This window comes from Ochotona princeps, chromosome 30, assembly GCF_030435755.1.
Source record: "Ochotona princeps isolate mOchPri1 chromosome 30, mOchPri1.hap1, whole genome shotgun sequence".
NCBI classification, from domain to species: domain Eukaryota; kingdom Metazoa; phylum Chordata; class Mammalia; order Lagomorpha; family Ochotonidae; genus Ochotona; species Ochotona princeps.
In genome coordinates, this window is record NC_080861.1 from 15,670,836 (window position 1) to 15,683,291 (window position 12,456).

General features: G+C 44.7%; 1 protein-coding gene across 1 annotated transcript in view; it reads left to right on the forward strand.

Moving 5' to 3' along the window:
- The first annotated feature begins 40 nt into the window (after window positions 1-40).
- The window catches only part of STT3B (STT3 oligosaccharyltransferase complex catalytic subunit B), an 83,444-nt gene continuing 71,028 nt past the window's right edge, over window positions 41-12,456 (forward strand). The window contains exon 1 of the mRNA XM_004588258.3: window positions 41-771. Within this exon, the coding sequence (XP_004588315.1) occupies window positions 458-771 (314 nt within the window). The 5' untranslated portion in view covers window positions 41-457. The remainder of the gene's footprint in view (window positions 772-12,456) is intronic.

Consider the following 12,456-nt stretch of genomic DNA (forward strand, 5'->3'; position numbering starts at 1 on the left):
GGCCGACGCTCCGCCCGGCCCTCACGGCGCTCCTCCCCCTTGCTCCTCGGCGGGGCGAGCGGCGGGCGTGAGGCGGGGAATGTCATTGCCTCTCCGACTGCCGCCTCTCCTCCTCTGGCGCCCTCGTCCCGTCGGCTCTCGCCGCCGCCGCCGCCACAGCTGCACGGGGAATACGGATGGCTAGTGGGGCGCAGGGGCCATCTGGGTTGAGAGAGCGGCGGTCGCGGCCGCTGCTGAGGCGGAGACTCCCCGCCGCCGCCTCCACCCCCCGTTCCCCGGCCTCGCGGCGCTGAGGGCGGGAGCGCGCAGAGCTCTTCCCTCCTCCTCTTTTTTTTTTTTCCTCCCTCCCTTCCTCCTCCTCCTCTTCTCCTCCTCCTTCTCCTCGGGTCCCCGCCCAGCACCCCTCGCACCAGGCGGCGGCGGCGGCGGCGAGCGAGACCCGCCGCCGGGGCACAACATGGCGGAGCCCTCGGCCCCGGAGAGCAAGCACAAGTCGTCCCTCAACTCGTCCCCATGGAGCGGCCTCATGGCCCTGGGGAACAGCCGGCAAGGCCACCACGGGCCCGGGGCCCAGTGCGCGCACAAGGCGGCGGGCGGCGGGGCCCCGGCCAAGCCGGCCCCCGCGGGGCTGTCCGGGGGGCTGTCGCAGCCGGCCGGCTGGCAGTCGCTCCTGTCCTTCACCATCCTCTTCCTGGCCTGGCTCGCCGGCTTCAGCTCGCGCCTCTTCGCCGTCATCCGTTTCGAAAGCATCATCCACGAGTTCGACCCGTGGTAAGTGCCCGCCGCCCCGCGGTCCCGGGGACACCCTCCCCCACCGAGCCGCGTGTCTCTCCAACCCTCCCGGGGCTGGGCTGCCCGGCTCCTGGCCCCCCGCTCGGCGTCCCGGAGCTGCCCCGGGGCCAAGTTTGCCCCAAGCACCCCGAGGCGGAACCGGACCCCCCCACCCCAACACCCGCCCCGGGCCGGGGGGCGCTGGGCGCAGCCCCTCGCCGCGGGCAGCCTGCACTCGTGGCCGCCTCCCCGCCCTCCGCGCCCGCGCGGCTTTCAGGGTCCGTCTTTTTTTTTTTTTTTTTTTAATTCCTTTCAGCTTTGGGGGCGTGCTATCTGCCCGGGGAGTTGCCCTGTGGCCGCCTGGAGGGGAGTCGGGGTTTTGGGGGAGACCGGTGCCTGGCCAGCCGCGAGTTGGGCGCTCCTAGCCTTGGCCGTTCTGCTCATTATGCGAGAAGGGAAAAGGAGAAGGTGGCGGGGGAGAGGAAATAATACTCCTGAAAGTGATCTGAAAGCTGGCCACTCTTATTTATTCAGCATTAGGTGTTTTCTAGAGCGTCCCACCCCCTCCCCGGCCCTTGAAGTGCACTCGGGACCTGCCTGTTCCATAGGGTTGCCTTCTAGAGCCCGACTGTCACCCTGCGTGTGTTCTGCACAGTCTTCCGAAAGCATTGCGCCCGCGCCTTCATTGGCCACTGCAGGAAGGACCACCCCGCGGTGGCCGGCGCCCCGGCGCGTGGGATCCCCGAGGTGTCGCTGTAAGGGACCTCACCTGCTCTCCCTGCTTCCCACACTGGCCCTGCTCTGTGACTAACACAGGCAACCTGTCCCAACTCTGCTTCCCAGCCTGTGTTAAGTTTTTTCCCCCCCCTCACCTGAGAGTATTGCTCTTAAACTAACTCGGCTCATCTTGTTAACCTATCCACCTGCAGCTAATCTTATTTCCTTTAATTGGCCGTCATTAAACTTTAGGATGCTGTAGCATTTGAACTAGAAATGCCCTTCTTGAGAGTAACTAAATCTATGGATGTTTTCGGGTGAGCGACCCATAAATTAAAATATCGAATTTAGGTTCTACTGTTGTGGAGAGAAAGATTGATACGGCAGCATCCAGGGAGCAGCAGAGGGGCCCACTCAGGAGAATTCAGTTGGGATAAACAGCTGATTACCCCGACATTCTTCCTGGGATGTTTTAATCCCGTTTTTTGGAGGCTTTTAGGTTTTTTTGTAACACTTTGCTTAATAATCTTCATATTACTTGAAATCAGAGAAGAAAATAATATTAGTGTGGAGTAGTTATGAGCCTAAAATATCTCCGAAACCTGTTACTAAGCATAGTATTCTTAGGTCATTTTAGCTTTAATTAGATAAAAATGAAATTGGAACTAGAAAGTGAAAAACTGTTAGTGTTTACTGAACAGTGAGAACAGAGAAAGTTCTGCCTTTCCATATTAAAACAAGTGTACCATCAGACGTTTCTGGTAGCAAAAATTGTGAATGTTTACAAGTGGAAGACTATGTACCTTTTACTGTGAGGATTGCCAAAAAAAAAAAATCACAAACGAATGATATGTTTTTTTGTCTTTATTTTTAAACCGTATTTTGAAGGAGTACAGACGTGTGTCAGGTCGGCTCAGGAGGAGGAGTGCAGGTGAACAAGGTAGTCATGACAGAGTTTACAGTGATGTGTCGGTTTCATGCGTTTACGTGTGTGTGTGTGTGTGTGTGTGTGTGTGTGTGTGTGTGTGTGTGAATTTTAAGGGGATGTGGTTAAGAATGAAAAGTTGGTTTCACCGGTTCCAGGAATAGGAGGGCGTTCTCATTCATCCTCATGGAGATCTGTTCTCCCTCTGCCTCTCTGTGCGTGAACACACGTTTCTGACTCCTCCTCCATGTGCACCATTTGAATTGTAACTCAGATCTATTCATCCAAAAGTACAGCTCCGTCTTGAGGGACTGTTTGGGTATTTCATATTGGTCAGGGTAGTAAACGCCTCCCCGTGTACGTTGGTTCGTTCTTGACTCTTGTTAAGCAACGGATTAGTAGTGAACGCATTCATGAGCTACAGAGATTTGTTCCTGTCCCTTAGCGTGAATAAAGCAATGCCTAATTCTGGTGACGCAATGAGTCCTGTTTCAGATCCCCCAAAAAAGTATTTGCTCATTTCTTTTCTGTTTCTTGGGAAAAGGGAAAATCTCAAGCAGTTAGACAAGCCATTCGTTTTGATTTCGCTCTGTGTCATTCCAGCCGGGAAGGTTTGAAGTTGGGATCTGTAGAGTGCCTATCCTCTTTCCTGGGATTTGGAAGGCAGTTCTCTCCTGAGCTTAGTTTAACTGTTTTGAACTGACACGTTGTATGCTGTGTGAGAATTGTTCAGATTACTGTCCTGTCACAGCGGTGATGTGTGCCTTTGATAATATTGAAGTGTGTTTTTTAAAGTTCTGCAGCCACACACCAAGTTTCGCAGGCCTGCTCTCGCCTGTCTCAGCCCTTTCAGTGTCTCTGTCCTGGTTCCATCTCTGAAGTCTTCAGTGAGATTGTCTTTTGTGAGTTGTTTTCATAAGTTTTATAGCAGTAGTTCTTACATTGTGTAAATCTTAATGTAACACCTGTTTTTCAGATTTGTCACCAAGTGATTTGTAAATCTTAGAGGGGGCGTGGCATATGATGTTAAATTATTATTGAACTACCCTTTTTTAGAATTTAGCAGCAGTTTTGCTTACAGTCTCACCATTTTAGGCATTTTCTTCTTAGTTGAGCAGCAGACCCGCCATGAGGAGTCTGTTTTACTTGCCAAACACTGGTTTGATCAGCTAGTTTAACGGTGTTGGACTTTCTTTTTTATCTGGAGCACAGTGTAGTTCCTAGATTTTTGTTGCAACCATTCATACATTTATATTATGTAAGCCAGGTCTGCCTTTTCCATAACCATCGTCTTATTAAATTGCGGCAGCCTTGGGTCTGGCTGCATTTGATAAAAAGGCAGCAGATGCCTTTTGGTAGGGCAGAAAGTTAGAAATTGAAAATGGGAATGTAATTTTTCAATACAAAATCCAGTATGAATAGGGTAATGAGTACAGACATGTTTTCAAAGGAGTGATAGGCCTTGGGAACACGCACTGTGAGGTGGAGACTGCTTCTTGTACCCTGAGGTCTCCATGTTTTTCTACACTTGTAAATGACAAAAAGCAGCTTTGACCTTAGTTCTGAGTAAGACAAGATGGGTTAAAAGGCAAGTTTTAGAGTACAAACACCCCAACTCTTACAAAGTCAACTTGTGAGATCCCAGGCAGCAGAGTCCAGCTGCACTTCAGAGTAAGGACACTGCCGTGGATTTCATGGTAATCTGTAGTTTTTCTAGGTGGTTTTGTTGAGGTCATTCTAGGTTACAGGTACAGGCAAGGAAGGAGGGGTGGGGAACCTTGAGCTGTGTGCTGGACTGGTTGATGGGAAGGAATCTGCTCAGATTGGTCAGCTTGGGACTCCCAGAGGTGGTGACCCTGGGCTTCAGGAGGCATGGAGTAGGTCCTGGAGGAAGGGAGGGGCTGGACCTTAGGTACCTACGCCTTTTTGTTGTAAACGCAAAGTCAGGTTTACATTGTAGGCTCCAGCTCGGCTAAGACTGGGATCAGTTACTGGCCTGCATGTAGCTAACATATCCCTGCTTGTTATGCTCTCTGAGAGTGTTGAATAAATAAGACATTCTCTTCGTTTTAATGCCTCAGTATTCATCAGTGTATACACGCTTTCAGAAATTAAGAATGGTTCATATTCTCAACCAAGTCGCGTTTTTGCCCCTTGGTTTGTTTTCGTCATTGATTTTCTGATTGTAGGAAGCCACGATACTAAAATTAACTTGAAATATAAAGCCCTTACAATTCAACAACTAATATTGCTGGATTGTTACATAAAAGTTTTTAAACAGACGGGCAAGTTGAAAGATTTTTGTGATGAACACCTGTAAACTCTTCACCTAGATTCTGTGCTGCTTCTTGGGGTAGGCCTTTGGCACCGCAGTGGGTGCCCCTGCCCTCTGTTGTGGAGTGCCTGGCTGATGATGGAGTCTCCTGAGGCCAGCTTTCTGCTGAAGGTCTTCCAGGGAGGCGGCAGTTGATGGCTCAGACAGTGCAGCCTCTGCCACCCATGTGGGAGACTGGACGGACTGCTGGACTCTAGGCCTTGGTCTGGCCCCGAACCAGCTGTTCTGGACACTCAGTGTGAACCAGCTTGTGGCAGATCTGTTTGTCATCCAAATAAAATGACAATAAATAAAAAATACTTTATCATATGTTAATTACTGCTTTCAGATTCTGCTTTGAGACAGACTAACAGTGTTTTGTTTGTTGTAAAGAGTGTTGAGCGTGTTCTCCATCTCCATAATGAGGCTCTCTTTGAGGCGTTTTGTTTTCTATAATGTTTGAACACTATGAGTATTATTTCCACATTGTGAATTAACTAAGACCAGACTGGATTCCATCAGTACAGGGTTTGGTTAGTACCTTAATTGGGTACGTTTTAAGTGCACTAATTTAGATGTGGTCAGTGATTGACATTGCTAAGTCTAGTATCTTGGGGTGAAACTGAATTGATTGGAAGAGTATTGATATTGCTGTTTTTTAGAATCAGTCTATGTGGTACTTCTAAATTGTTGGGAGTTATTAGGAGACTAACTGGCTGCCCTGTTTGCTGGCATCTGGATGTAATATAACTGTAAAAGTAATAGATAAAAAACACTTTTCCAGATAATGGTGTACTCAAATACTTTATGGGCCAAACCGTGTTGGAAGCAGATCAAGTATGAAATGGTTAACCTGCCAGCTCTGAATTCATCTCTGTGCTTGATCTGATTCTTATGGATACTTCATTTTAAACCACCTGTCTGAGAAAGCTTATCTGTTTTGACTTTTTACCTTCTTCTGACTATGAATAATTAATAGAAATTTAGAAATGGATAGAGAATGTGGCAATACATAGCTTGAAAAATAAGGAATAATTATTAAAATGGGAGCAGTTGCCCTAAGGCTGCCACATTTTAGGTAAATGTAGATTAGCCAACATTTGTAGTCGCCTTGCAAGGATATCTAAGTGCTGCTTGGAATTGTCTCCGGAGGAATGCTTGCATAGTTTGAAGTGAGACATCCACATGTTGGGACATATTAGTGCATAAGTTGATGAATGGTTTTATATTCACATTTTACCAAATGTATATAATGAAATGCTAAAGATTATTTAAACCAACCATATTATCTGTGACCATTTTTATTCTGGAAAACTTAAGGAATAATTTTATTGCATGTTTGTACTTTAAGTGATAATCAGTGCATAATTTCAGTGTCTGTACAATCTGATGGTATCTTAGAGTTGAGATCTTTTATTTCCATTGATGCAAGATAGTTTAATATTCCTTACAAGGATTGGGGAATCCAGATCTGCCTGAATTCCAGAGCTTATTGTTTATTTGTTTGTTTATGTTTTAATTACACGCTCTGCCTTCACCACTCTCCTCTGTGTGGTTTGTCTTTCAGCCAGCTGCTCTGGTTTAAGATCTTAAAGTGTTGCCTAGTGCAGACGCCTGGTCCCCGTCCCTGGAGCCAGCTGTCTGTCCTCTTTGATGGAGGCTAGAGGGGGTGAGGTTGATCATAGTCTGCAAGCTGCTTGCTGTTGGTGTGTTGTTGTTAAACCTGAGTGAAGAGAATTTTTAGAAATGACTTATAAGATAGTAGCTGCATTGGAAGAAAAATGATTGAATCTAGCTGAATGTTTTCAGTTAGATTTGTTGCCTTTGTAAAAAAAAAAAAAGAAAAGAAAAACAAAGCTGGCAGTAATTAGATTGGAGGTGTTCAAACATGACATTTACGGGGATTGCAAGGAGATGGCTGCCCCGTCAGAGTAGACACCAGATTCCAGTGACTGTAAAGAACTGTTAGAGGATCTCTTGGCTGCTCATCTAAACAGCATCAGAAGAATGCCAGCTTCACTTTGTTTTTTCTTTTTTTCAGTGATGTTTACATTAGAATATATATAAGATTTTTTTCTTTATTGGAAAAGCAGATAAATAAAGAGAAGTAGAGACAGAAATCTTCACCAGGTCGCTTCCCAGGTGGCTGCAGTGGCTAGAACTGAGCTGATCCTGAGTTGATCCAAAGCGCAGAGCCAGGAGCTTCTTCCAGGTCTCCCACACGGGTGCAGGGTCCCAAGGCTTTGAGCTGTGCTCGAGTGCTTTCCCAGGCCACAAGCAGGGAGCTGGATGGGAAGTGGAGCATCCTGGACACAAATTGGCACCCATATGGGATTTCAGCACCTGCAAGATGAGGATTTTAGCCACTAGGCTATTGCTCTGTGTCCTATGTTGGAATATCTTGGTAAGTTGCTTGAAAGTGATCAAAGTTGTGGAAAAGTTACTTTTTAGCACTCGTTTTAAATTGACAGTTCCAGTTTAGATATGCAAACAGCCTTGGTGTGAAAACTTCCTTGGAAATGGTGTTTTAAAAAATTGTAAATCAGTGCCTGGTGCAGTAGCCTAGTGGCTAAAGTCCTCACCTTGCACGCATCAGCATCCCATATGGATCCCATTCAGCTCCCTGCTTGTGGCCTGGGAAAGCAGTTGAGGACATCCCAAAGCCGTGGGACCCCGCACCTTTGTGAAAAACCTGGAGGAAGTTCCTGACTCCTGGCTTCATATGGGAGCAGTACTGGTGGTTGCAGCCACTTGGGGAGTGAATCAATGGACGGAAGATCTTCCCCTCTCCTCCTCCTCCTCTTTGTAAATCTGACTTCCCAATAAAAATAAATAACAAATCTTTGAAAAGAAGAAAATTGTACATGATGAGTATAATCACCGTTAAGTTTAAACTTTTGACTTTGTTCATGTTCATTGAAAGGGAAATGTTATTGCATAAAGACATACTAAGGAGAGTTTGTTTATATTAGTGAAATGTTAAAGAATTGGTGATGAGTTGCCAAGCAGATTGGTACATTTTCTGTTGGAATTGTCTTCCTCCTCGTGCTTTACAGGATTGTTAGCTGTTGTCTTTCTCTCCTGGTGTGATGTTAGGTGACATCTAGCAGTCTTTACAACTGCCCAAGAACGTGTGAATTTCTGTTTCAACACCTGAAGAGCTGTCTTTCCTGCCCCTCATAGATACAGTAATGTAGCCTGTGACCCACTCATACCAGTGTTGAAGATGGAAGTTTATGCTGCCGTCCACATAGTGAATAGGTTAAAGTGAATCTAGTCATTTATAATTTCTAGAATTTGAAGTATGTACATAACCTGAATTCTTGTTTATTGGTCAAGTTTGTTTTAAGACCATAACCAAATTGATGCAGTAGAATTGGAGAAGAGGATCATGGCTGGAAAAACTAATGTGGGACCACCGCCATGTCAATTACATCTTCCCTATTTTTCCCTCTTTTTTTGAGATGTATTTAGTAGGCAGATATTGGAAAAGGTGGCTTAATCCACTGTGCCATAGTCACTGGACCCTTCACGCCTGTTAGAACACCGTTTACTCCTGTGAAGCATAGGACAATCTAGGAAGGTTTTATTATCACAGATTATCACATCTTGTGGAGTCCACAGCAAAAATAATGGACTACAGAATGATTGGTAGACGGCATCCTTGTAATCTTTGAAGTTTTTGAGAAGAAGTCATACATCTTATATAGAGAGCCAAGAAATATGTTCTGCAATGGTTTTTGTTACAGGTAAAGAGGTGTTCAATTTTGGTCTTTAAATTTTTTTTCAAAGGTTTAATTTTATTTGAAAGATTTATAGAGAGAAGATCTTCTATCTTCTGATTCACTCCTCCGAAGTCCGCCGATCCCAGTCCAGGAGCCAGGAGCTCCCTCTGGCTCTCCCATGTGGATGCGCAGCAAACACTTGGCTGTCCTCTGCTTTCTCAGCCCTGAGCTGGGAGCAGGACCTGAAGGCGAGGGTTCTCACGGGCTGCCAGCACTGCAGGTGGCAGCTTCACTGGTTATGCTCAGTGCCAGTCCCTGCCGCACTGTTAGAGTGGTGTTTAACACATCCTGGAAGGTGTACCTGGGATGTGCGGGAGAACGAATGCCCCTTGCCCGGTGCCCCTCAGATCAGGGCCCTGCAGCACCGGGAGCCCTGGTGTTCGCTCTACCCTGCCCGCATCTTCTTGTTTTTTCTCATAGGTTATAAAACTGAATTTCTAAGTAATTTCGCCTTTTACATATCTTATATAAATCGAATCGTGTGTGTGTGTCTTTCTTGCTCATCAGTTTTTATGATTATCTTTGTGAAAGGATTTTTGAGAATATTTAGGTAATAGAATTCAGAGTTTGATTAACAAGGCTTTTTGTCCACCTCAGGATGGTGCCTGCCTTTTTTTTTTTTTTAAGCTGGAAATGCTTGTTGGGAAGAGAAGGCGTATTTCTCATCATCAGACCTTAAAAAAAATCATCTGAAAGTTAAACTCTAACTTGAGTTCAATGTTTTTAGATAACCTTGACATTGTCTTCAGGCACTGACTGACCAGAAAGATTGGATGTTGCCGTGGCTGCTGAGAATACAAGAAAGAGGGAGTGAGGCAGGACGTGTCGCTGTCTTTGCTAGACCACTGGTAACAAAACGCTGTGTGCGCCTGCCGTGACACGCAACCCCCTCATACTAGCTCACCTCCCAGTCTGTTGTTAGGCTTTGCTTGAGTGTGTTCAGCTCAGCTCTCCTTGCAGTGTTCTTTCCTTCTCAGGAACTCGCACACAGCCGTTCCTGTGCATCCATTGCACCATAAGCTTTAAAATGACGTTAGGAAGAACTTTGAAGGAGGTCTTAGATTCATGAGTGTGTCTTCCGGGCACAAATAACTATGTCAAGTTTTAGCTCGCTGATTAAAAAATCAGTTGGCTAAGATAAATTTGATAATATCCAAAATTTGTGACCTTCAAAGTTTTTATTGTCAGTTTTGAGGTGGTAAATGAAAAATAATGCCAGCAGTGAAAGTACGGCTTAGAAGCTGCTACTTGATGAGCCTGAGAATGCTAACGTGAAGAAAAAAAGAATTGAAATTATTGCCTGTGTAGGCTTCAGAATATACTGAATTCATGTAAGTTTTGGATTTGCATGGGGTTGAATTAATGATCCACCTGGTTTATGGGGATCTTGATTCAACTTTGTTATAGGTGATTAATATGCAAATTAAGTATTACTTTAGGGGCCCGTCACAGCTCTGACTGATCTGATTTAGACTTTACCATGAGAGGTTAGAGGATACTAAATTAAAACACTCACTAGGAATGCAGTAGGGTGCTTGTCTTCATTAATGTGTCTTCGCAACGTAAATAACTTTGTGTTTAATTACTGGGAGGATCAGTGATATTGTAGATCTTGTATGTCAGATTAGCCAGCATATAAAGTTTTTTTTTTCTGTGAATTGAATCCTAACACTTTAATATTTATATATTTTTCCATTTAGTATTAGCCATTATAATAATCCTGTAAGTCCTAAACTGATAGGCTGCAATGGACTGAAATGTTTTTGCTGAAAGACTTAATAATCAGTGTCACTTAAATCTCAGGGGCTGGCATCTGGCGCTCTGGTTAAGACCAGTGAGCATGCCTAAGCCCCACATCAGAAGTCTTGGCTGGATGGCCCAGCTCCATCTCCTGACTGCAGCTGGATACTGATATAGCAGGCAGCGGTGAAGGCTCAAGCAGCTGGCTTCTTGCTGCCCTGGTTCAAGCTGAGGCATTGTAGGTGTTTGAGGAGTGAACCAGTGGGTGGGAGCCTGCCAGCTGCATGCTCCTTTATGCAGGCGCTCTCTGCTGCTCAAATAATATTTGAAATAAATAAAAATTTGAAGACCTATTATAGTGAACCGTTTGTGAGATATATTGACACTTAAAACATTGCTTTTTTTTTTTTTATTATTTTACCTTTATTTGAAAGGCAGAGTTACAGAGAATGACTGACAGAGAAGGAGGTCTTCCATCGGCTGGTTCATTCCCCAAATGGGAATTCCCCAGCCAGATCTGGGCTAGGATGAAGCCAGGAGCATCTGCGGGTCTCCCACGCGGGTGCAGGGTCCCAAGGCTTTGGGCCGTCCTCAGCTGCTTTCCCAGGCCACAAGCAGGGAGCTGGATGGGAAGTGGAGCAGCCGGGATTTGACCTGGTGCCTGTATAGGATGTTAGCACTGTAGGTGGAGGCTTAGCTTACTATACCATGGCGCCAGCCTCAAACACTGTACTTAATGTTAAAGTTTAATAGACCTGCTCTGTAGTTTAATTTCAAACCTAAGATAATTTTTACTCTAGATAATACCAAAGAAGACTGCTATCTTAATATGCTAATCAGCTTTCTGGCATTTAAAGGAGCAGAATAATGAAACTATATGGGGTGGATGAAATAAATCTAACCTTAAAGCTGTAAAGGCCAGTCATGTGTTCAAAGTAGAAAAATGAGCTGGAGGAACAACTAGAATTTGCTTAAATAAGATTTCTTTGAAGGTTGTTAAAATGAGTCAGTCATTTTATTGAAATGGGAAACCTTTACTCCTACTTAAAATACTTTGGTTTGTTCAAAATTTACTGTTTATAAATTAAGTGTTTAATATATACAGCCTTTATAGAAAAGCTTTTCCTTTTGAAATAAAAAAAAATTTGGGTGTTTAAAGAGTTTGTATACCATGCGTTTGATACTATAAGTTTGGATATGAATCATAAGTTAAAAATGCATTTTAATGCAGTGTTTAAAATGCACCTTGGTAATAAAATGTTATATGTCTGCCATATGTTATTATGAAACTTAAACAAACACCTATGGATCTCCTATCCAAATACAGAGCCAACATGACCAGTTTCACATGTATCCATGTTCTTTCTTAGCCTGACCCTTTGAGTCTCCCCTTAGCCCTAGGAAACCGTTATACTGCATGTTGTCATGATGTATTAGCTGTTTATAAAAGTAGACTACACTACCCAATGATAGAGCAGCACTTCATGACCTTACAGTTCTCCAGGGTGAGTGGGAAGTGCATGTTTGCACTGGGTGTTGGCAGGATTGCAGTAGCCTAGAAGCACAATAGGATGCAGTCAGTTGGAGCCACAGTGCCTTAGGTATCTTAACGGTTAGCTCAGCTGGGGTTTGTGGCTCCTGTATGCAGCCTGTTGGACTGCCTTGCACCATGGCAGCTGTGTTGGAAGGATGGGAGAGTTCTCAGAGGAAAGGAGCTGGCAGGCCAGCCAAGGGCTTTCAGGGCAGTGACCAAGCTCGGTTCATTGTGTTCTCGAGAAACAGGCGTAAACTTCGCTGACTGTCAACATTGCAGCCGGCTGTGGAGGCAAGGACGGAACTATGTGAGGACCATCTTTGGAAACCACCTCAGCGTTCTTACCATTTTTATTTCACCTGTGAAATATCTGATCATGTCTTTCAGCAACTTCTTAATTGGATTTGCTTTTTTCTTGACCTAACGGAAAGCTTTACACACACACTCACACACACGTATATAAGTTTTATGTACTAACTCTGGGTTGTATTTGTAGCAGATGTCTTGTTTTAGTTTGTGGCTTATTGGTCCTTAAAACAATACTATGAGAAATTTTATTTCCCCCATTTTATAGGTGATAAGGAGGAGTTCTTATTGGTATGTCAAAAAGAATAAAATCAACCTCAAGGACAACATTTTTGACAGAAAATAGCATTTGCTGTGGGTGCAG